At 27.7% G+C, this 24837-nt stretch overlaps 1 protein-coding gene across 2 annotated transcripts in view; it reads left to right on the forward strand.

The window, feature by feature from the left end:
* LOC142330105 (lipase 3-like) overlaps positions 1-20816 on the forward strand; it is a 144014-nt gene extending 123198 nt beyond the window's left edge. Inside the window, exons 3-8 of one of the 2 annotated variants that reach the window (XM_075375168.1) lie at positions 8158-8272; positions 10972-11209; positions 14662-14826; positions 16268-16352; positions 17953-18095; positions 20449-20816. In XM_075375168.1, coding sequence (XP_075231283.1) covers positions 8158-8272; positions 10972-11209; positions 14662-14826; positions 16268-16352; positions 17953-18095; positions 20449-20601 — 899 coding nt within the window. In that variant the 3' untranslated portion in view covers positions 20602-20816. The remainder of the gene's footprint in view (positions 1-8157; positions 8273-10971; positions 11210-14661; positions 14827-16267; positions 16353-17952; positions 18096-20448) is intronic. The other variant, XM_075375169.1, reaches the window with a different exon arrangement.
* Positions 20817-24837: the final 4021 nt, after the last annotated feature.

Genomic DNA, 24837 nt, shown 5'->3' on the forward strand with positions numbered 1-24837 from the left:
AATGTATTAATACCAACGAGCCATGCTTAATAAAGTTAATTCGAAATGTTGTCACGTGTAAATTCAAGAAAATTAATTGGAATCAGATAATACCACATTCCAGAGAACCTTAGTTTACGCGCGGTAAGGAGTCTTTTAATGTCATTTTTTCTACATTCCCTATCTTATTTTCAAAACACTGTAAAGAAAAAAAAAATAATAAAAATAAAAAAAGTTTATGTCCATTAAGTCTCCGTGTCCCCAAACAAAGAAATATTCGTTGTAAACTTAGTACGTATAAAATGAAATTAATATACCACGTTCAACAACACATGATCGTATTTAAAAAAGACTTGCGTATGAAATCATTTCGACTAAATTTTGTAAAATACTGAATCTGCGATGATAATTTATAATAAAATAGATTTTAAAACTTGCCAAAAGAATGTATTTAAATTTCAACTTTTTTAAGATGATACCAAATGAAAATTTAATAAATTTCAGGTTAGTTATTCGGCGCCGCGTTCAAAGAGTCAAAATGTAGAATTGAACAGCCTTTTTTTCTACTTCTAGCTCGTGATCGTATGTTTTTAAATTATTTTTCCTAATTAAAATGTTTAATACACGATCTTAGTTAGCTCTTGTGTGAGCTATACCTTAACCGAGAAGTCCCTGTATCTTCCTTCCAATTAGCATGTTGCTACTGTTTTGAAAGTCACTTGATATTCGGTTTTAAAGAAATAATCTGTTTACTGCTGTTTATAACTCTATTGTCAAGGTGAATGATCATGAGATTTAATTATGAAACCGTTTCAACCAACTTTTATGAATGATTTATCAGACGGAATCATTGAACAGCTGATGAATATGCAATTTGCAGTTCAACAACCAGGAATATGATTTTCTGAGCTAAGGAGAACCCTCATTTTGTGCATTTGCCGAAAAGGAGTTTACCACATGATCTGGGTGACACGACGATACTTGTTTTTTGTTTGAATTTTTTTGTTTGATAAGTATGTGAATGGTGATTCTTATTTTTCAAATTTTAAAAAGGATATTAATACTGCGGCTTTGAGGGAAGTATGGAAAACGGACGCGGTATCTGGATACGGCAAGATGGGGTTTCAGCTTATTCTGCTTTTGGAATGCACGATTTCCTAAATGAACAGTTTCTAGGCTGTTGGCCGGGGTTAACTATTTCATCTTCTTTTGATTTTCAGAGGTCACCAAGAAGCCCCGACCTTACCATACCCGACAATTTATTTTGGGGAATAATTAAGGCGTATTTTATTTAACATCGATCGATAACAAATGAAGAATTGCATAGCAGTATCAAGGAAGCATATCGAATTATAACTATGCATTGGAGATGCTTCGCAACTTGTCGAGATGGATTTAGAGGTCTGCAGCTCTGTTCTTTGCACCGCAACATCTAAGCACACACAGCCCTACGGGATAAATAATTTGTTAGTTCAAATTTATGTAAATGTTCAAAATATGTTCTAAATCTTCAACATATATTTACCTAGGGATATGGGGATTTCTCGGACATCCCAGTCTTAACAGACAGTCAGTAACAACCTTTTTACATCATTTTTTGCATTAATTTTCGTATTTTTATCGATACGCCGATTTCACCAGTACGTTTCTTACGAGCGGCTTTTTTCTTACGGTAAGCGGTTTTAAATTAATAAAAATATAAGATATTAATCGGTAATAAAGTAGACTTTAAAGTAATCGGTCAAAAAGTAAAATATAATACTTTTCCAGTTATTTTAGTAAAGTAAAGTTTTTGAAATCGTAGTTAAAAGTTGTGGTAGTTTTAATTTGAGGTTGATTTTTTAAAAATTTTGTTGTAGGTGTTACTGCGATTGTTTTGAAATAGGTTTTATTATTATTTTGTATTTTACTTTATCCCAGATATTTCTCAAGGAAAAACTAAACTCTAAAATGTTTTGTACTATTTATTTACTAGTTCAATCGTATAAATACCATAGTGAATTATTAAAAATCCGTTAAGATTGTATTATAGAATTAATATACCGGGAAATGAAGTATGGAAACAGCTTTATACTGTATTTCTGACAGGTATTTGGAGGCAAAAAGAAATGGAGTTTTACGTAGTTAAAAAAAATCTGCATTATGGTGGATTTTTAATTTTGGTCCGCCATATTGAATCAAACTTAATTTCTTAAAATAAGAAGGTGGATCTATCTGATACGACTTAGATTCAAAATTTTACAAGAAAAACAATGAGTTATAAGCATCGTTATCGAGTTATAACCGTTCAAAATTGCAATGACGGAAAAATCGTATTAACAATAAAACGAGGTAAAACGCGCTGCATAAACAATTTTATTGCATTTTACATTCATACTGTATACAATAATGAACTTTAAATAGTGCTACTGATAATAATAAACAATAATTAACAAGACAACAACAAATTAAACGGTCACATACTGATATTACTTTCTAAATAAAAATTAACTTCCAGTGTTAATATCAGTTGATATTTGTTACTTATCAGCTGTTAATTTACAACAATTCAGTCTGTTGAACAATTCAATTCAACTTCACACTTGCTTTAATACTTTCCATTATTAAATGTTGACACTGCATCATGTACTCCAAGTGTTTCCTTTCCCGCTAAAATATTTTTGGCAACCGGTTCCAAATTATGTGTTTAAGAGACTCGTCGGAGTTCTGCGTCTGTCCACGGAGATATTTTTTCAACAAATCTTCGTTAGATAAACTTTGGAATATTGACTTTATAGCTTGAAGAACAGATACCGGGTGAGAAATTTTGTATGAGTAAGAACAGTTGTTAATGGTAAAGCGACGTTGTTTACAAAACTGCTATGACAAATTTTTTTTAAAAATCATACAAAATTTATTTTTATTTTACTGTTATGAATCATATCAGACGACTCAGAAAATATTGAAAAATAATCTGAGAAGAAATTCCAAAAAAACGATTTTTTTTTTACCCCTTAACAAACGTTACGTTTAACCCTTTATTTGGTTTAGTACTCATCGTTTGAATTTTGTTGCTAAAAAGAATCCTCAGGATGTAAATTAAAAACGTTTTATCAAATTTAATTTTTAATTCTATCATTTGTAAAGTGCATCCTGATCTAGTAAATACTATAAATATATTCTTAATCAAGGGAGCTTGTGGTATATATATATTTAAAGTGAAGAAAAATTAGCCGAAAGTATGAGATTTCAATGATGTAAAATACTATATCTGTTTACAACAAGCTCGTTTGTCAAGCTTCCTTAAAACGGATTACATTATTCAAACATAATTCGGTAGATAATGGCGCAGATGGAAATAAAAGAACCACTTATATAAAAACTTTTGTTTTAATAGGTTTTCAACGCGTTTTTTTTTTTATTCAGTATTACTCGTACATTAAGGTTCTTTTCTATCAGACAATCTGTGTAACAATTTTTTTATAAAGTATTCAGCTTCAAAATTATGACTGCTTTTCTCAGAACATCAAAAAATCCTAATCTTACGTAAGTTTCTATAAAACTATTTTTTTTTTCGTTTTCCTTTCTGATACCTTATTTACTATAAAAAAATTAGATTAAAAAAAGCAATTCATGATATATGTATTACTTTGTCCACTCTTTATAATTTTATTCTCTCCAATAAAAAAGGACGATGCTCACAAAAAGTTTTTTATATATTCACATTTTTATTTTGTCTGCTATTGGCGCAGAGCGGACCACGTGGTGTGCCGGGCGACTGCGTACAGCCGACTCTGGCCTGCTACTAGTGCTCTTTATTTTGAATGAAGCGCTTTATGTGTTAAACAAATCATAACTCAAGAAAAACGGCAAAATTTTACGGGCTGGAAGCAGTTCGTTGCCAATTAATTTACAGATTATTTAATTTAATTTCTAGACGTAGATTATTTTTATTTATATCTTGCATTTGTATTTTTATTTATTTATTAACTTTATTTATTTATTGTAATTTATAATAATTTATTATTTTATTTATACTGTATGAATTACAATTTATTAGGTAATTATTATTTATTTATTTATAATATATTATTAAATTTAAATCAAAGATAAAGTTTTCCTAAAAAGTTATTAAATTAATTATTTGTATAATTATTATTCAAACTTATTAATAAAAGAAAGGGATTATTTGTTAATATTTAGCGGTAAAAAAAATAATTCTTTATTTCACGACTTATTCAAAAGTACGTTACAATGTACTGAAGGAAAGAAAGATTAAGAGAGCACAGGGAGCGGGAGAGAGTTGGCTGCGCTCAGCCATCCGGTGCATCACGTGGTCCGCACCAATAGCAGCAGAGTAAGGAGTAGCAGCTAGCCTGGCAACTAACACAATCTCACACGAACACGCGCGCGCACACATACGACTAAACGAAGAAAACGGCGTCCTCCAAGCAATTTTCATTGGGGGGGGGGGGGCAGTAGGCCCGTCATTTCCTAGTATTTAATATATTACAGTAAACATCATTAATTTAACCTAAATTCTGTTGAGCTCTCAACAAAGCCTTAAAGCTCGCCGGCCTCTGTGGCGCGAGTGGTAGCGCCTCGGCCTTTCATCTTGTAGTCCCGGGTTCGAATCCCTGTCAGGCATGTCATTTTCATTTCATCTCATCCTCTATAGCAATACCTAACGATAGTCTCTCGGAGGCTAAAAAAAAGTCTTAGTTGAACCCCAAAACATGCCAAGGTCATCTTCATCTTTATCTTGCACGAGCTGATAATATACCCTTTATAAGCAAGAATGCTAAGCATAATTGGGTTATCATGAAGTTCACATAAAATAAATTTTGCAATGATTATCATCATGTTCTGATTTTTGTGTAAATACAATAATTGTCTAAAATCTTTAAAGAAAATTAATAATGTATCTCATTTGTATGTTGCTACTGATGATTGATGGATGGGGTTGCCAAAAGTATTTTTTTCTTTTAATGATTAATTACTTTATTCATCCCTACCCCTAACTGTTAACTTAGATTATTTATAAAGTTAGTCATACTGTTTGCAGAATGATAAACTAGTTACAACAACGTTATAGAAGTTTGTAATTTATCATTTTTATTTTACTTACTGTTAGTTATTGTTTAATGTTAACCCAACTGCTGCAGTTGTGTACTGTGTACAGACTTTTTTTAATGTAAATTAATGGAAATCACTAATATGTTATTATTTTATTGTAATAATTTAATTTATATTGTTGTGTAATATTCATAAGTTAGGTAGAAAATAATTTTAAACAAAATAATATATAATTTGTGATCAGTAAAACAATGGAATGAGTTAAAGGTATTCATTAAAGAAAATATAAACAAAATAATAGCAACATTTCAGTTTTTTCTTAATGTAATTTAGCACATATATTCCTATTATATAAACTAAAAACATTGACCTGTATTTTTGTTATTGTTATTTTATTTTCTATTGTAAAACAATAACAATAGAATTATGATTATATCTCTATAAGCTGTGTAATTATTAGATCCGTTGCAGTTTATTGTAAAATGCATTTTCATTGTTATACTACACATTGTACGTTTAATTTCTAAGAGATGTTGGTACCGTTGCACTATGATGTTACTTTTAAATTAAGTTGTTTTCATTTTCATTAGGTATAGTAAAATGACAAATGACTTCTCAGTTTTCACGTATTAGTTTATGTTTGCTTTTATTTTCTAATTATTTATTTATTCATTCCTTTTGCTACACGCTGATGAGTATTTACTACAAGTCAATTATAGCTTTCCTAACTATTCATTAAACTTGTAGCTAAAAGTTAATTTTCCCAGTTACTAGTAAGAAAAAGTTAATGAAGTTTGTTGTTAGTAAATTGTTCTATATACAACAAAATTAGATTCAAAATTTTTTCCTTGTCTTTATACACTATTGGCCACATTTAAACATTGAATAACATTATTTGTTCAATAAATCTTTGTCTTTGGTTTATAAATTCATTTGATTTATCAACGAACAGCTTGATGTTCTGATCATTTGGATTTTAAGAAAATACCATGCCTTTGACTATTCCCAAGAATAAAATATTGTGAAGTATCAAATTACATCAGTTTAGCTATTCCTTAGTGTTCTATCCATTCAGAAAAAGTTTGATTGAGATAGTCTGTAACTGTAACTTGAAGGCCGTAATGAGTAGGTGCTTCATCTTGGTACCAAATGTGTGTTAAATAGCTAGAAAATCACCTTTTTATACTTACCTTAAACAAATAAGGTTAATACTCAAACACGAAAAGGTACAAAAAAATACTATTTTTTTTTAATATTCCTACACCACACATGAATTCCAGGTACATTAAGTTTCTTCTCCATAATAAGCGAAAGATTTTCATCAACCAATAAACAAAGTGAAAACAGCTTACTAGGAAATTCAGTTGAAGCATGCTTTATTAGATCATATCACTGAACTAGAAAAATAAGAATACACTTCAGAAAACTCAGATTCTTCATAAAACTCTGTCTTTTTATCAAAATCATCTTCAAGGAGTGCATTAAGTAATTATGGCCAATAACAATGAAATGTCAGTTCCTTTAGTATCTTTTAGAAACTTGTTCTGAAGATTTTCAGCCTAATGAAATCATTTCTGGTTGACGTTTGAGAGTTCTTTATTAATGTCTAGACAAGTTGTTTGTTTTTTATAGTGCAACTTCTAGGCCTAATTAATTGCAGAATATTTTCAGTGCCTCGAGTAATTTCAAATTTTATGTTCACCGTATAGAAAAATGTTGATGGGCTGGTAATGTAATTTTGTAAACTTATGCACCAAATTTTTAATAGAAGACAGCAATATTCTTATTATTTTTTTCATTATTTTTGAAATGTAAAAAAAAATATTTTTGTTTTGCTTTGTGTAATTATGCTAATTAGTCTCAATACAGTTACAAAAATAAACTGAAAAATTGAATATAATTATATCATCTGATTACAACCAACTAAAAAAAACAAATCTCATCTATGCAATATATATATATATATATATATATATATATATATATATATATATATCAAAAGAGTAAATTTTTTCTCAAATAACAATTTTTATTTTTTGTTGTATAATTTTATTTTTGACTATAGTAAATTAAAAGTTGACTTTTTTTAACTGTGACATATACTTTGACTTATTCTTGTAGGTATTATGTAGCTTCTTCATCACTAATATAAGTGTTGCGTCCCTGAAACAGGAACTACATGATTTCTTTGAAATATTTTCTGGAAGAACATTTCTATTTATTGACAAATGAAATAATTTTTTAATAAATATATATATCTGTAATTTGTCATGCTATTAAATAAATCTCTGTGCTTCTTGGAAATGCAGTTTGCTCGCATAGGAAGAAATATAGAAAGCAAGTCATTAATCGACTTAAGTTGTTTGTGTTTGTTATCTTGTTGTAGTTGATATGTAAATTCTGTTAGAATGTCATGTAAAAACTATGCTTTTGTAACATGTATTGTATGTGTTAGATTATTACATAGTAGATCAGTCAGTCAGTTTCAGATTTAATTCTGGGCAAATTTATGCCATATTTTCACACATAATTTCATCCATACCATCCTCCTTATTAAAATACGTGTGTGATATGCCTGAGGATGCTTATTAAATTAAAAAAAAAGTATATTTGAATAGTGGGCTGATATATAGGAGGTATAATATGTTCTAAGTACATGTAGGTACTTCAACAGAGAATGGAAATGGGAGCAATGCTAGTTTAAATAAACACTATTGTTATTTTAATGGCTGAACAATAAAAATGTATTAAACATTTATTGTATTATAAACATGTCATATGCATTATAAACAAGTCAGTAACAGGTGTATGCAATAATGCATTATCTTAACTTTTTATACTTCATTTTAATATTATTGGAACGTATTAAAGTTTAAGTTCAAAAGGATATATGGGCATTTGGTAACAAATGCATATGCTCAGACCAGCACTCCTAGCATTTCAGTCAACTTGTATGTATGTATGCATTTTTTTTTCATGAAAAAACAAATGAAGTTACCCACAGATACTCTTGACTGGCAGCTGCATCAAATATATCTAAAATCGTCTTTATCATCATACAACTCAACTACATTTTTAAATATTATAAAATAAATTATAATCACATTTAATTTCTTATTACAGCTTTCCTATTAGCAGATCAAGGTTATGATGTATGGATTGGTAATTCTAGAGGTACAAGCTACTCAAAAAATCATGTTAACATGTCAACGAGATCAAAAGATTTCTGGAAATTCAGGTACCATAATAATTTATATTTTCTATAAGTGGAAAGTTCAATTATTTATTTACACAGGGAGGCTGATATGAAATGCACATTTGCTCATAACTTGCAAATGAAAAGAGATACTCAAATGAAAAGAATATGGCATAAAAGAACATTTTTTTTGCTACAAAAACTTATATGTAGTCATCCCTTACAGCTACATATTTGCCCTAATAGTGACCCAGTTTTCTTACTATGTTAGATTGTTGGCAGTCTTTCTAGATCCATAACCTCACTATAACCTTTACTTCATCCTCCTTGGTGAAATGAATACCTTTAATATTCCTCTTTAATTGTGGAAAAAAGTGAAAATTATAAGGTCCCATATCTGGTATGTATGGGGGTGTGGAATAGATTCAGATTATAACTTCACAAAAGCCACAGTAGTTGCATTCAGTGTGTATGGTTGAACATTATCATGCTGCAGAATTATCGCTTCCATGGATTGTCAAAGATGACACACACACACACACACACACATACACACACACATCTCCTAAAATGTTTTAACATTTCTGTTTATTGTAGAGAATTAGATTATACTTTCAAGAGAATTCTGTTTTCAGATGGTTGTGTTTTGAATTTTTTTGATTGATCAAATTATAGTATTAGTATTCCATACTCTTACACTTTTTTTCTGGATCGTAATCATGCATCCAAGTTTCATCTCACATGACAGTATTGAAAAGGAAGTTAGTTCCCTTGCTATGATAATGTTTCAAAGCTGTTAGCAACATTCCTTTCATTGTTGTTTGTTCTTTTCTATGAGCTTGTGAGGCACCCACAACGAACAATTTTACAGTAGCCCAGTTGTACAATAATGTGATCTACTTGTTCTTTTATTATGCTTGTCTGTGTGGTATTGTGTTGTTATATGATGCAACAGTCATTCTGAATCAATTCATCCACCTCCTTTAGATGCTTCTCTTTAGTCACAGAAACTGGTCAACTACTGCGAGGTTTATCTTCAATATTTGTTTTATCAACCTCTTATGCACAAAACTTATTTCCCACCTATTCACTGTAAACAGCTTTAAGAACACAATGAATTTCATTAGCATTCACTTTTTTGTGAAAAAATTCAGTTACTGCATATTGTTTTAGACACATTGTCATAACAGGCTACTCGACTCCATAATAATGGCAACTGATAGAAAATGTGAAAGGGTGAGCAAATGAGTTTTGGAATTTTAGTAGTAGAGGAGTGAAACTACAAGATGGCAGCAGCTGTCATTTTATGCAACATTTTGTACTCCCTTTATATTCATTACATTGCATTATACTTTAGCTTCTCCTTGTATCTAATGATCTAATTACAAGGTTTACTATAATTATTATTTATTACCATTACATCACAGTGTTAATTTGTTGTTAATTATTAATTAATTCATATATAGAAAAATTATATGAAGATAATAAAAAGTAAAAAAAGAAAACAAAATTATAAACAAAGATTTATTTCAAACAAAGAGGATTTCAGACAGAAATAAGCTTACCAGGTTCAAAAAAATACAAAAGAAAAATAAATATGTATTTTTGTTTCTGTTTGGTAGTGATATATAGAAAATAGGAAAGCTAAAAAGTTAAATAATCTTAATGTTACAGGAAAATCTTTAAATAAAACAAGATAACAATTTTAAAACGAAGAAATTTTTAATAGACTACATAAATAAGGTAATAAGATTGAAGAAGATTTAGAATTAGCAAAAAAAGATAATGAAATTAAAACATAGGAACTAAATAAAATGAAGTAGAGAATATTTGAATGACAAACAATATTAAAAATTATGTTACATTTTTGGCTTTAGTTCATAATTTTTATTCTTCAAACTCTGTTGAGAAATGGACGAAAAAATAAGTTGAAATTATATGAGACACTAATCATACACAAAAATATGATAATCATTCTGAAAAATAACAAATACCCTTGGTGTAGCATACTATAAAATGTAATGAATAAAGGCATCACAATTTTTTTCTACTCTGAAACAAAAATAATGATGAACATTGGCTTTCTAAGCCCACCAGAATGCAAATGTAATATTTAATTTTTTTCACCTCAGACTACTGTAAAAAGAATTATTCTGCTCATTGAAAACAATTCTGATTGTTGCTTATGTGCATCATTGTTTACACTTGTCATGATGAAAAAAACAGATAAAAATGAGTTGGCAATAAATTTAATATTTCTCTTTTTGTTTTGAAACAATGAATTACATATACAGTTTCTTCTCAGTAAGGAAATGTATGTAATTTTTAAAGTAAATTTTAGTCAATCTATTTGTATTCATAACTGTGTCTCACAAGAAAAATTCTTTTCCTTTTATTTTCATTTGTTTCCATATTTCTACAAAATAAATCTAAAATTATCAGGGAAGCTTTATAAGACTTATCTAAAAAAATTAATATTTTATTAGTTTTCAAAGACATTACGGAGAAATTAAATTGCCTTCAGCTGGATTATAATTTTAAAAAAACTTATTCTCTCTGTTTTGATGTATAATGAATCTTTATGAGACAATGTGTAAAATTTTAAGAGGAAAAATATATGTAAGGTCTTTTTATAAAATATATATAAAAAATAGAGTATATTTTAACTAGAAAGAAAGCTTCGTTTATGTACCTTACTTATCTTAAATACTTGTATATTTATTTATTGTATATTATTTCAGTTGGCATGAGATGGGTGTTTATGATTTACCAGCAGCTATAGATTACGTGTTAAATAAGACACAACAAGAGAAAATATATTATGTTGGTCATTCAATGGGTACCACAATGATGTATGCGCTGCTATCTGTTAGACCACAATATAACAATAAACTGAACTTAGTTGTTAATTTATCTCCAGTAGCTTTTATGTCAAATATTAAATCACCAGTTTTTAGAATGTTATATGGACCAATTAGTGTAAGTATTATTAAATTATTAATAAATGGTCACTAAAAAATTAGTTTAATTTAAACCAGTTGTTTATTTATTTTAATTTATGTTAAATAATTTATTGAAATATATCCTGGGCTGGATTAACCATTTGACTCTGAACCATAAATAGACAAATGTGTAGGTCCTGTAATTTGGAGGTGCCCAGCTTCAATACAGGGAAAAAAAAAATAATAAAAAAAAATTATTGTCTTTAATTATATAGAATATTAAGTTATTATTTTTAAATAATACAAATAAATGTTCATAATAACTGGCAAAGTAATAAAACCAGATTAGTGCCACTGGCAAATCCAAAGGGAGCCATGGTTCCTTCCTCCTTGGAGGTTAACATGGTATTTCTTTAAATATAAAAAATAAGTAATACCTTTAAAATTAAAAAAAAAAATGCAAAAATGATAAAGTCTGTTTCTTCTTTTTAAAAATCAAATAAAAATATAAGAAGGCGACCTGTTCATTTTTTCTAATGCCAAAAAGGGAATTTTCCAACTACTGCTTAATTTTTGTTTGAAGATGTCCACAAATTATAAAAATGGCCCCTAAATTAAAATTTGGTCTTGGGTCCAATAGAGGCTGAATCCGATACTGAATGTATTGTAGCGGTAAAATAGAGATGCATAGGTAATTAAACGAAGTTGCTGCTTTTCTTTTTCACTAATGTTTTTACAATGTGACTTCTTCTTCAAGTGAATAAATATAAATTTTTCCCTTTTGTTATACTGAATCATTTTTCTTAAGTCACAAATTAAAATTGATTATAATTTATCAAAATTATTATTATTAAGACAATATGTTGGTGGAACTAAGAACTATGGAACTTAATAATTTTGAATTTATTAATAATCTTATTTCTTTAATCCAGCTCTCATTTTTAGATCTTATTTGTTCACTTATTTTATTATCATTAATATTTTTTATTTCACTATAATACTACTTATTCAGATCCTGTTCACTTAGACATATAGGTTACTCAAAGTGATTTGACATCAAATTGTTTTAAATAAGAATGAACGTTATTAATTTTTTTACAACACCCTTTTTTATCATTTTGTTTGTTTTTTAATTTCAAGTTGATACAGTATTATGAAATAAATGTGAATTTAATCTTTTTCAAATTGAAAAATTACCATATTTACTCCACAGTAAATTAGGCCATGGCTTTTAAACCCATTAGTTAGATACTTGGGTAACATATAAGCATAAGCCGTTTTATCATGATAGAACATTGAAAGAATTTCTTTGTTTAAAGAAATATGAGGGATGATATAAGAGTCTAATCCTTATTTTTATTTATTGCCGGCTTCTGTGATGCGATTGGTAGCATCTCAACTTTTCATCCGGAGATCCCGGGTTCGAATCCCGGTCAGGCATGGCATTTTCACACACACACTACAAGTCATTCATCTCATCCTTTGAAGCAGTACCTGATGGTGGTCACAGAAAAAAAAAATCCTTATTTTTATTGATGATATTTATCATAATTGATTATATTGTACTAAAGTTTAGATAAATTATAAATTCCTACATTAAAAATGATTTCACCTAATTTTATGAATTTATACTTTGCATTTATTAAAAGTAGGGTGTATGCTATTTCTGGATTATTAAAAATTTAATTATCCAAACTGCATCCTATTCCTTCTAGTCTGGAAAAATTAAAATATAAATTGTATTTTTGAGATAAGGTAATTTTTCAAGAGTTTTGATTCTAAATTTGTTATTGTTAATTTCTAATATTGAAGGTTTTCTGAATTTTAAAGTTTATTATTATTTTTTTAATATGATTGCTTAACTAAATTTTTGTAGATTATAATTTTAAGCCTGCGATTAATGATATAGTTTTTTAAAACTAATGTTTTCATTATGTAAAATTTACATCAATTTTTTCACATTTTAATTAATAGACAAAGTGAAATAAAAAAATAATAGAAAATTTTAATTTTTATAAAAAATAATTACTTATTCTTATATAGTGATGTTCCCTTCAAAGTAGTCTAAAGAGATGTGACATTGTATCCCAGCATTTCTTTCAATTCTCAAAAAAATTGTGAAAAGAAACTTTTGGTATAGCCTTAACTTCATTTAGTGATTTTTTTTTCTTTATTTCATAAATCGTTGTCTTTTTAAGTTCTCTAAATCAGTGGAAACAAGAAAAAGTTGCAGGATGCCATTCTGGAGAATATAGAAGCTGCAGCATTAGTACAGTGTTATTCTTCGCTAAATAATAAGTTATTAGTGAAGTATGACTTGGAGTGTTATCATGGTGTAAAATCCAAGAATTGGCTGAAAAAACTACAAAGTAATACTGTTTTTTTGACTGTACAACCTTTTGCTAAGAATTCATAATGTACTTCACCATTAAAATTGAAAAAAAAACAGTAAGGAGAACTTTAACATTCAGAAAGAACTTGGTGTTTTTTCGATCGGTTTTTGAGGAAGCTTCCATTGGGATGATTGGACCTTCATTTCAATATCATAACCTTACAACCATGTTTTAACAATGGTTATTATTTGAATAACTTTTAAGCAATGACTCAGAAAATTTTGCACCTACTTATTTTACTCCCAAAATGTCAGTCATAATTGTTTCACATGAGCCATAAAAGATTCCCATGTCATCAGTAACTTCTCTAATAGTGATTCAACAATTAATGACCACAATTTCCTTTATTTTGTCAATATTTTCATCAGTTGTTATTGTTTAAGATATCTAATTTTCATATTAATTTTAATTATTTCTGTTATTATTATGTTTATTTGAAATAATTTTTTTTCATTATAGTTTTTATAACCAATTTTATTCATAACATTCATTTTTAAGCAATTTTATAATATGGTATGTATTTTTTTTAAATCCATTTTTCAGGTACTTTTATTTTGATATTTCACTTGATATCAAACAATTTTGGTTTTACAAACTCAAAGAGTGGCACCTACTGTCTGTCATTTTGTTATTTTCAAATTATCACATACTCAGTCCCTCTTTACAAGGATGAGAAGAATTGTTTCAAATGTGTTCCATGAATATTAGTATAGCCATTCTTTAGGAGCATAAATGTTAAAACATGTATGTATGTAAAAATATGTATGTATGTATGTTAAACATGTATGTAAAAACATACTACTCAAACACATTCATTGCATTTCTTATTGAAAATTATTTTTATCTTAATGCTCAGTAAATTATTTTTTTCCCCCAGTAAATTCTAAAAACTCTGTTGATTTCTATTTTTTATTATCTAATATGATAAAATGCTTTTTCAGATTCTTCATTATAATACACTCAACCTTTTTCTCATAAGAGAAAAATGAAAACTTTAATGTGTTATTTGTATTTTGAATATTATATCAGTTTACTATAATCTTACTAATTTTTTAATAATATATTTTACATATGAATAATATATTTTTATTTATAGAATATGATGAATACTGCTGGAATGCATGAATTTATTCCTGCTGATATGGGATCTTTAGTTACTGCACTCGGTAGACAATTATGCAAAGAGCAAGCAGTAACATCTTTAATTTGTTCTAATGTGTTATTTTTAATTGCTGGTTATGATTCGGATCAGTTAAACAGGGTAAGTGAAATAAAATATCCAGTAAAGAATAATATTATTATTAGAAAATGATGTTTCAAAGTTTTAATAGAAGTGAAAATTGTAATTTAATGTATTCATTTTTTTTTTTAAACATTTTTATGTTTCTATTATATCTCAGTCTTACACAGTATTCTATAATTTTTGTAACCAGAGCGAATTATTCTGTTCGTTTATGAATTACCACTATTTAAAAGTGTACAAAAACAATCCTTTTCATGGGGTATTTCTAGAGTGTATAAACAACTGATTATATCGACAAATAAAATATAAAAAATTATTAGATCTCTGACTTAAACGATGACCACAAAGAAATGTGAATAATTCGGATGTATGTGAAATGGACATCAGATGAGAAGTTGTCTGAAATGGTGCTTCCTACTTTGATAGGAAACTGTATTTTGAAAGCGAATCATAGTTAAATCTTGGTAATTCAAACAATTAGGGGATGACTACTTGTAAAAGGTCATAGACTTGGGAACAGAGATACATAGTTTTATATATATATATGTGTATATGAACTCAGACTACTTTTGCATGTATTTTAACATGGAAGATGAATATAATACAAAATCAACTTGTTACTTAGTTACATTATCGTGTACTTATCCCATTGTTACCAGTAGCACTAGTTAGAATCATAAAATTACTATTTCTTTAGCTGAAATAATTCCTTTAACAACAGCTACCATATTTAACATTGATGTGAATACAAAATTATCTTTCTCCACAAAACAGGATTATCTTGAATTTTATTTGGTAATTTTTTTTTTGAAAAAAATAGCTCTCTTTTTTCTCTGATGACCCATTACTGGTTGTTGATAATCCAGCTGGGTATTTTGATTTTTTTTTCAGCAGTAGCATGAAACATTTCTGCCCCTTTATTCCAAATTTATTCAATGAATTTTATACCATTTATTCTTAATTTTGCCTGTTAGCTTTAATCTCTTCCTTCTCCCCTTTAGTTATACTGTCAAGAGCTGTTTTCAATAATCCTTTCCCTTCTCCAAACATATATAAGTATCTAGTAGTGTTCTATGGTAATTCTGCTAAGCATCTCATCATTTCTAACGTAATCCACCTAGTTTATTCCCTCCACCTTCCCCCATATTCGCATCATAAAAGTTTCAAAATTATTCTTCTCTTCTTTTCCTAACATCCTTGTTTCATAACTATGCAACACACAAACTGAGATTATACTTTTCATTAAATTATACTTACATAATAATAACTAAGATGCATAAATAAACAAAAAGTGATGTATTTTAAACAAGGTGGAAGAGATGTTTTGTGAGATATTATTGCGCACTCAAAGGTTGAGCTAGCAATAAAGTTTGTTTGTTCTTTACAATTCACAAATACACCTTTTTATGTTCTGTTAATTTATTTTTTTATTTTAATTGTTTGTTCTGTTATTTTATAGACAATGCTTCCAGTCATATTTGGTCATTTACCAGCCGGTACATCTACTAACAGTTTAATGCATTATGGGCAGAGTATACAAACAGGTAAATTTAAAATTAATGTTAATGCTTAATATAGCTTAGACAAAAGACTTCATTGTCACGGTACACATACTGATATTGCTTTTTTTATGCTGTTTTGTTTAGATTGAACTGAATTTTCCAGCTGGAATATTTTATACAAAAGTTAAGGTTGCTATAAATGCCTTTATTATTATTGTTTGAATTTTTTTGCTTCTATGTATTTTGAGCATGTAATTCACATAAAAATGTTTTACCTGAAGAAGGTGGTAGGAGTTCCCAACAAAACATATTTTCACAAATGTTCTAGGGAACAAATTTTGATCACTTTAATCTTTGTCATATTAATTTTTAAAGTGGATTTTATATGATAAATGCCAATTAGTTTTTTCATTAATTTGGTGGGGGGCCACAGTAAATATTTTAATTTAAGAACATACTAAATTTCAGTCAGTTATAATAAATTTATCACACTAGGTTTTGTTAAAATCAGTTGCGCTATACCAATATATAAATAAACATGCAAATCAAAATAATGGACTAGTCTATTATTAAACAAATATTCAATAATATTGAGCACCTTTTATTACAATATCAAAATTAAGAAGCTTTTGAACAAAAAAATTGTGACTTCATTGTAATGTATAAGATTACAGATAAGTATACATATGTTTTTTTTTAAATTTTATTTGGTTAAACACTTAAGTCCTCCTTTGGTAAAAGAAGCTAAATGGCTTAATCATGTTAAATTTTAATAATATCCAGAAAAAGTTTGAAATATTATTTAGAGCTACTTGAATTTGTTTTATAGAAATAAAAAATGTAACAAAATACTTGAGAAGTTCGTAGAGGAGGGAATCACTTTTAAAGTACAAAATATCACGCTGTATCTTGATACACAATTGAAATCATTGTAGATAAGCTATTGGCCAAATATCTACAGAAATAAACCATGTAAAAATTGTTATTTGAGTCAGAAGTCTTAAATTTAGTTTCAGTCTTTTAAATATATGAAAAAAATTAAAATTTTAAGATAATCAAATGATGGATGTAGTTACAGTTGATATTTGTCAGATTAAGTGCTATGATAAGCCTCTGCTTGGGAGACTACATGGACAGTGTACTGTTTATTTAGATATTTCCACATATTACACAATTCCAGGTATAAGTGAGTATGTTCCTTTGGGAAGCTTGACCTGTTCTTACATGGATCTTTAATCTCTAGAGGAAACAAGGATTCTGTTGCAGCAGGTCAACAGAAAACTGTTAAATTGTGTGCTGCTCTATTTTGGTAATGGTACCCCATCCTGAAGAGTTTTAAGTGGAACAGGCACCCATCCCTGAAAGGGAAAATGCAATCTAATCTTCAGGATAGTTTGTCCCAAGATGTAGTTTTCTGTCGGTATAATATGTTTTCTGACTATTCACTCCTCTTCCTTGATTCCTTTTTCACTTATTGGGAACATGTTAACTGAGTATGAATGACCTGAATTGCTGGTTCATCCTTGTTGATGTGATCTATTTGGGGAGTGGGATATTGTCTGTAGTTCTGTTCAGCAATTTCCCTTCAGTTATTATTTTTAGCTTCATCTCTGTTAATTATTTAAAAAAAATTATTTTACAGGTGACTTTAGGTGGTTCGACTATGGTTATTGGACTAATTTAAAGTTGTACAATGATGCTAAACCCCCAGCATACCACTTAAGTAAAATAACAGCACCTATAGCTCTATTCTACAGTGATAATGACTGGCTTGCAGATAAAGTTGTAAGTTTTGATTCATAAATATTTTCAGTTTATCATAGACCTCACTTGTATCTGGTAGACTTCATTTAGAATGGAATTAAACAGATTATTGTGCTATACAATGAGACTACAATAAATTAATTAGAAATTAGAGTAAAATAAAACACTGACTTGTCATTTATAACTGAAAAGAAAAGTTTAGATGCTGCCAAAAATAACCTTATTGTAATAACATATGTATTGATAGTAACATTGTTTCTAGTGATTCTGATTAACATCACTGACTACCACTGTTGAAGAGGTTTTATTTTCCTACTTTTACTTCAACATTTTATTTTTATTTATTTTTTTTCATTTTCAACCTTTTTGTATTTTTTGTGAGTAGATTCTTATAAATTATTTTACTATTGACAATAAAATCAAAGCTATTTTAAAATGAATTATTAAGTATTAAAATATATTAAAGTTTCTTTTTATATATTATATTATGGCCTCAAGTAATTTCAATGGTTTAGCTCAAATATTTTCATCAGAATTATTCTCTTATTCAGAACCATCAGTTGTTATTAACGAATTAGTAATCTGTAATAAATTTATTTTCTTGGGTTATGTAGATATCTCCTGATTTGTTTACTCTCCATAGATCACTGATAATAATAAGAAATATGATAACATAATCACTGATTGTGTATCTAGATAGAATATTTTGGCCTAACATACTTACTAATGAAATGACACTTACATAATAGAGCTAAAATATTTATTTAAAAATGTTTGGTACCATCTATTTTTTAACCCCTTGATGTATACATGCATATATTTGTGCAGAATTGACTTAAACATGTAAATATTTTGTGCAAATAAGTGTTTTTTTTATTCATGTTCACTTTTATTTAATAATAATGTTGTGAAATTATTTGTCTATATTAAGGTTATTTTTAAATTTAATTCTTGGGCCAATTATGAAAATATCTTCAGGTTATGGTATAATAATTAACAACTATCTGCTGACCATGCAGATTTTTTATTTGTTTACACGGGGCATGTAATGTAAGTTTTGCATGATCATTGTTTATAGCGTTTTAATTTTATTTAATCTAACATTTAGATATTTAAACTATGTATGGATCTCTTAAATATTTAATAAATTTTCTGAATCTAATCTGAACCTGTATAGATTTACAAAGTGGTAATAAATACGTTTTTTCCAGAATTGTAGTTTACCAAATGAATTAAAGGAGTTTACCTAGAAGCAGCAGTTAATATTTTACGAGGAGTATTTTACTTCTACATGTTGTATTTCTATTTCTGTCACTTTACATTTCTAATTACAGTAGCATTGTAAAGTTTTGATATTTATTCCAATGTTGAAGTTTCAAATTCTGTTGAAATCAGAAAATTCAGTATCAAGTGGTATATTTAGAAGTATGTAAAAATAACAACAGTATATATTCTGTGATAGGGAAACAGTGCCAAACAAAATTTTATGGAAATTTATTATTATAATACTTCACTTGTTTATAAAATTGTCATTTTTCAAATTTTTTGATCATCAAAGTTTCATTGAATACTCGAAAAAAAAATTGTCTTGCTTACTTTAATTATTAGAGTGTAACAAATTACACTTTAATTGTTTGTAGACATATAATTCCAATATTTAGTTGAAATAAATTCAAGCCATATTATCTCATTTTTGATATCACTGTAATATATTAAAATTATATTATTTAATGTAATTTATCATAAAATACCTATTTAAATGAATATAAATAAACTTGACCTTTAGAAGACATCATACTTTCTGATGGATAACTTATGAACTAATAATTGAATTTGAAGGTGGTTGTGTAAAAAAATTGTTGGTATTGCTTTCACAGCTAGTAGAACTACAAAATTTTGCCCTTGCTGCTTCTAAGATTATGTAAACATTTATTATTAACAACAGACTGCCTCTAGATTGTGAAAAATGATAGTTTTTGTCAAAGTCCAACCATAAGGAAACCTGGTTTACTTTGAAGTGTAAATTTTTTATTAAGCAATTATAGAATCGTGGATAAGATAACTTTAATTTTTATAACCTTATGGCTTCATAAAGACCACCTGAAATTTATTAGAAAGAAAAATAAAGGAAATTAATATAATAGGTGTGAATTAGGTAGAATGTTGACCAAAGGCACATTTAATAAACCCATTTCCTGTAGTCATCAATATCAGTAACTAATGATCATGGCTATTGATGCTACTTAAAATTAGAAAAAATAATTAATAAAAAGAAGCAAGGTAGTATGAAGGTATGCTATTTAATTATTTCTAATTTAAACTCATATTCATTTTAATATTTTCTTATCATTATTAAAATTTTTGTCTGTTTTAGGATATTTCAAAATTAACAAGCAAATTAAAAAACGTTGTTGAAATGTACAGAGTACCTCATGAATCGTTTAATCACATGGATTATTTATTCGCTGTTGATGCTAAAGAACTTGTTTATAAAAGAGTACTGGCAGTATTAGAAAAGAGTGAATAAAGTGTGTGTATTTTATAAATCAGGTGAATATTTATGTTGTATTCTGTATATACAAAGATATAAATATACTGAACGAAATTGTGATGACTATTATGTTAATATTATTACTTTATTTTTATGTGTGAAATGTTTTGTTAGTATTTAGGTATATTTAATTAATACTTTATACAGCATTAAGCAAATAAAGATTTATGTGAATTTTTTAAGATAAAGAATATTTCAGTAATTTTTTTAATTCTTCACTTTATATTTAGGTTAAGTTTAAAAATTTGAATCACATTTTCAAATCCTCATAATTTTTATTTTATAAATTAAAAATTTTTAATTTCTTTTAAAAATCTTTATTTTATTTTAATAATAATATAATGTTGTCAAATACTCTGTAAACTTTATTACATTTTGCAATATGGAGGGAAGTTATTTCTTAAATTTTTTTATTATCCATGTATCAGTGCTATTTACTGAACGCAAACATCAAAGTAAATCAAATACTTATGAAAATTAAAAAAAATAGACTATTTTCTTTAGTCATAACTTATTTTTCATTTAACTTGCTTCTCAACACCCTATTCACCATTCTGTTGTTCGGTTTTAATTACCTACATATCCTTCCTTGATAATCAATGGATATAATAAGGTACAAGTCACTATAATCAAGAGACACAGCTTTCTGTGTTCCCTTAATCAAGAAAAATGCACTATACTTGGCAGTATTTCTTGACTGGTTGGATGCTTTCTCCATTCTCTTTTGTTCTGTACTAATCTTAGTAATCTAAACATATTTACCACACTATCTTTTTTACATATAAAAATATTTTTCTTCCTCTAATGTTTTTATTTTTTCCATTCTCTATTAACAATGATTAATCCATTAACAAATGATGCTTGATTAACAAATATGATCCTCCATTAACAAATTAATTAAACCAATATGTCTTAAGGTATGACCAAAAAACTAGTTAATCATTTAACAAAATTAAATAAATTTATTTCTATTACTTGTCTTCAAACCTTGTCATTTCAAAATTTATCTTATTTTCAACATCTATTTCAGAAACATTTATTATTTCCCTTCCCAGATTACCTATTGTCTTTGTTTCAAAGTAAGTTTACATTTAATTAAAGAAAATCATCTATAGAATGATTGATTACACTTTATAAGTAGTTACTAAATAAAGCAATCATTCTATATATGCTGCAATATAATCATTGAATATATGCTGCAACGGAAATAATTTTATCAATTGTAAGAAATCTTTCAGGGAAAGTAAGTAAAAATTATTTTAAAATCAAATGGATTAAAATAAAAAGAAATGTAATTTGCTGAAACCAAAAGAACTAGAACTAGTTGTTTCCTTTGCGTAGTTAAACTAAAGTTAAGAATAATATTCCTTCCTTATTTAACGCTGAAGGAGTATTTACTGTAAAATTATGAATTTCTCCTAAGATCATGCATAAGGGAGATATCTTGTACAATAATTTTATTTCATTAAAAACTTTGGATATTTTTTAGCTAGATTTCATTAGAAAACTACCTATTGTAATGGGTACCATGATTCGAAATCTGGAAAATTTTGACATATCTTCGCGTTTCACATCCCCCAGACCCCAAAACCACTGTCAGTTCAAAAATTTATATATATATTTCACTTTCACTTTCTTGTGGACACGACAACTGCTGTAATTTTCCGCTAATCACTTTCAAATTTATAATATAACAACCCAAAATCTTGGCCAAGTTTGTTAATGAGCAAAATTAGCCCATGGGGGTGGAAATGGAAGGCTTTTTCGAAAAAACAAAATGTTGTTATAACTTTCCTATTAAGTAAAATATCTAATTCATTTAAAGTTCCTACTGTTCTTTGGATAAGAGCCCAAAACTTATCTAAGTAAAGTGTTTTGTTAAATTCATCAAAATGTTGTTAAATTCATTTAATCGGAATTTTGGACCGGATGTTTCTCTTTTTGCACAGTACCAGGTTACTGCAAAAAATGTAATATTATCATATATATTTTACTGTTAGAAGAGTTTTTTAATAATTTTTAACCCTTACTTTCAATTTTGATTTTGTTGGTTCTATGTATTTAATTTTACTAGCCGGGAGGGAACCGTTTGCACAACCCATCGGAACTAGGTAAGTTTTATATAGTTTCTTTATTCGATTATTTTAACGACTTCATCTGTGGTATTAGTTTTGAGTTTTATTTTGCCTTCTTGGCTTGTTTTAACAAATTTTTGTTATATGATTAATATTACTTTTACACCTAAACTTTATTATTTTTGAGTTATTTTACCCTTTTATTAATAAAATTTCGGGCGATTTTAACGCCCAGGCAACAAAAAAAAAAATGGCAACAAAAATTTTTTTCACCCTCAAACAAAAAAAAAAAAAAAAAAAAAAAAAAAAAAAAAAAAAAAAAAAAAAAAAAATGGAGAAAATCAGGATTGTAGATTTATTAACTTCAATATATTTTCTGACGTTGTGATATATGAAATTCACCACAGATAATAATTCTAACATTCTATAAAAATTAATTTAGTTTTACTTATGAATTGTACAACTAGAAGGTTGAAGTTGACTGAAAGGAGAAAAATTCGATTAAAAAGTGGATTTTTTAATTCCTATATTTACCAATCCAATTATGATATAGAGTAAAATTCTGAATGTAACTCCCGAAAAAAATCTCTTTAAACTACCCCTAAAAGAGTGAAACAAGATAAGAAAGATCTCCATCATTTCTGTAGGTATTTCTAACATATTTAAAAGAATTTAAAATTGTAGTACAGATATGAATTACCTTAAATGGAAAATAAAAAATTAGTTCAAATTTGGCACTGTTATTCTTAAAGGGGATGTTTAGAAAAGTATTGGTATATCAGCTAGTTGTGTATAAAGATGACCAGGATTAGCTTATAGATTAATGACTGTTTTATTTTTAAAATATGATTTATTATCCAAAAAAATGTATTTACTTAATTAATTAATTAAGTAAAGAATTAATTGATAATACTTAATTGAATTAATTCTTAATACTTAAGAATTAATTGTATGAGGTACTTCCAGTTTATTTAATTTACTTACATGTTTCCCAACTAATTTTGAAAATTTTCTGTCATTAAAAAGAGCTTAACAATGGGTAAATGGGTTTTTAAATACATACTAAAAAAGATTAATATATAAAAGACTAACATTACAACAGAATTTTATTACGTACCATATAATAAAGAAAATAAATTTAAATTTGAAAAACTAACATAACATTTTTTGTTCATTGCTAATGATTTATTTTAATGTGTACTAAGTGCATCAGGGAATTACTCCCGTGACTTTCATAACCTACTCTATTCTTGAAAATAATGGAAAAAATCAAATGTACGTATGTCCTAAAATGCTCTTTTTGTGAGTTAGGGCTAGTGAAAGATTTCGCTCAGATTTCAGCTACTACAGTAAATGAGGTTTACTGAAATTTTTAGGATGTTAATTAAGGTGCAGAATTAATGATTTCTTATGGTTTTTGATCTGAAAAATCAAATAAAATAGGAATGCAGAACCATATCTGCAGTAGTTCTTGAGAAATCTGGAGTGAAAGCCAATTAATTGGGGTAAAAGCCCTGTTTTTATTTTATGTTTGATGTATACTAACTTTGTTAAATGAGTAATGAACATGTAAAACTTTTAAACAAAAATTGTAGAGAATTAATTCTGAACAAAATGGTGTAAGACAACTTGAATAAAACAAAGAAAAGTTAGAAAAATTCTCATTTTATTTAGAAACAGTACACAGACCAAAGTGCATTATACGTACCCAGTTTATAAGAAATGTTCAAAAATGAACCCACCATTTTCAAAACATTTCTTGGCGTGCTTCTGTTGCTCTTTTTTGTTCTTTAGGGCTGTCCTTAAGTTACTAACCATATCCATAATTATTCAGACAAGACAATTAATTCCTCAAGAGAATGTATTTTTGTTTTTCATAGAATATTTTACATCCATTTCTAGACAAAAATCCTAGGTGTTAGATCAGGTGATCTTGGTGGCCAGAATTGTGGATCTCCACGACCGATCCATTTTTCAGGAAGAGCAGTTTTCACTCAAACAGGGTAATGTATCCTGGCCAGCCTTGTTGTAATAATGCTGTACATAATACTGTCTTAAGGGTATTTGATTAATAAAAGAACAGGGTGTACTGGAATAATCGATTGACGCTCCTGTAGCTGTACTGCCATACCAGTTA

The sequence above is a fragment of the Lycorma delicatula genome, chromosome 9, assembly GCF_047948215.1.
Source record: "Lycorma delicatula isolate Av1 chromosome 9, ASM4794821v1, whole genome shotgun sequence".
Classification (NCBI taxonomy): Eukaryota; Metazoa; Arthropoda; class Insecta; order Hemiptera; family Fulgoridae; genus Lycorma; species Lycorma delicatula.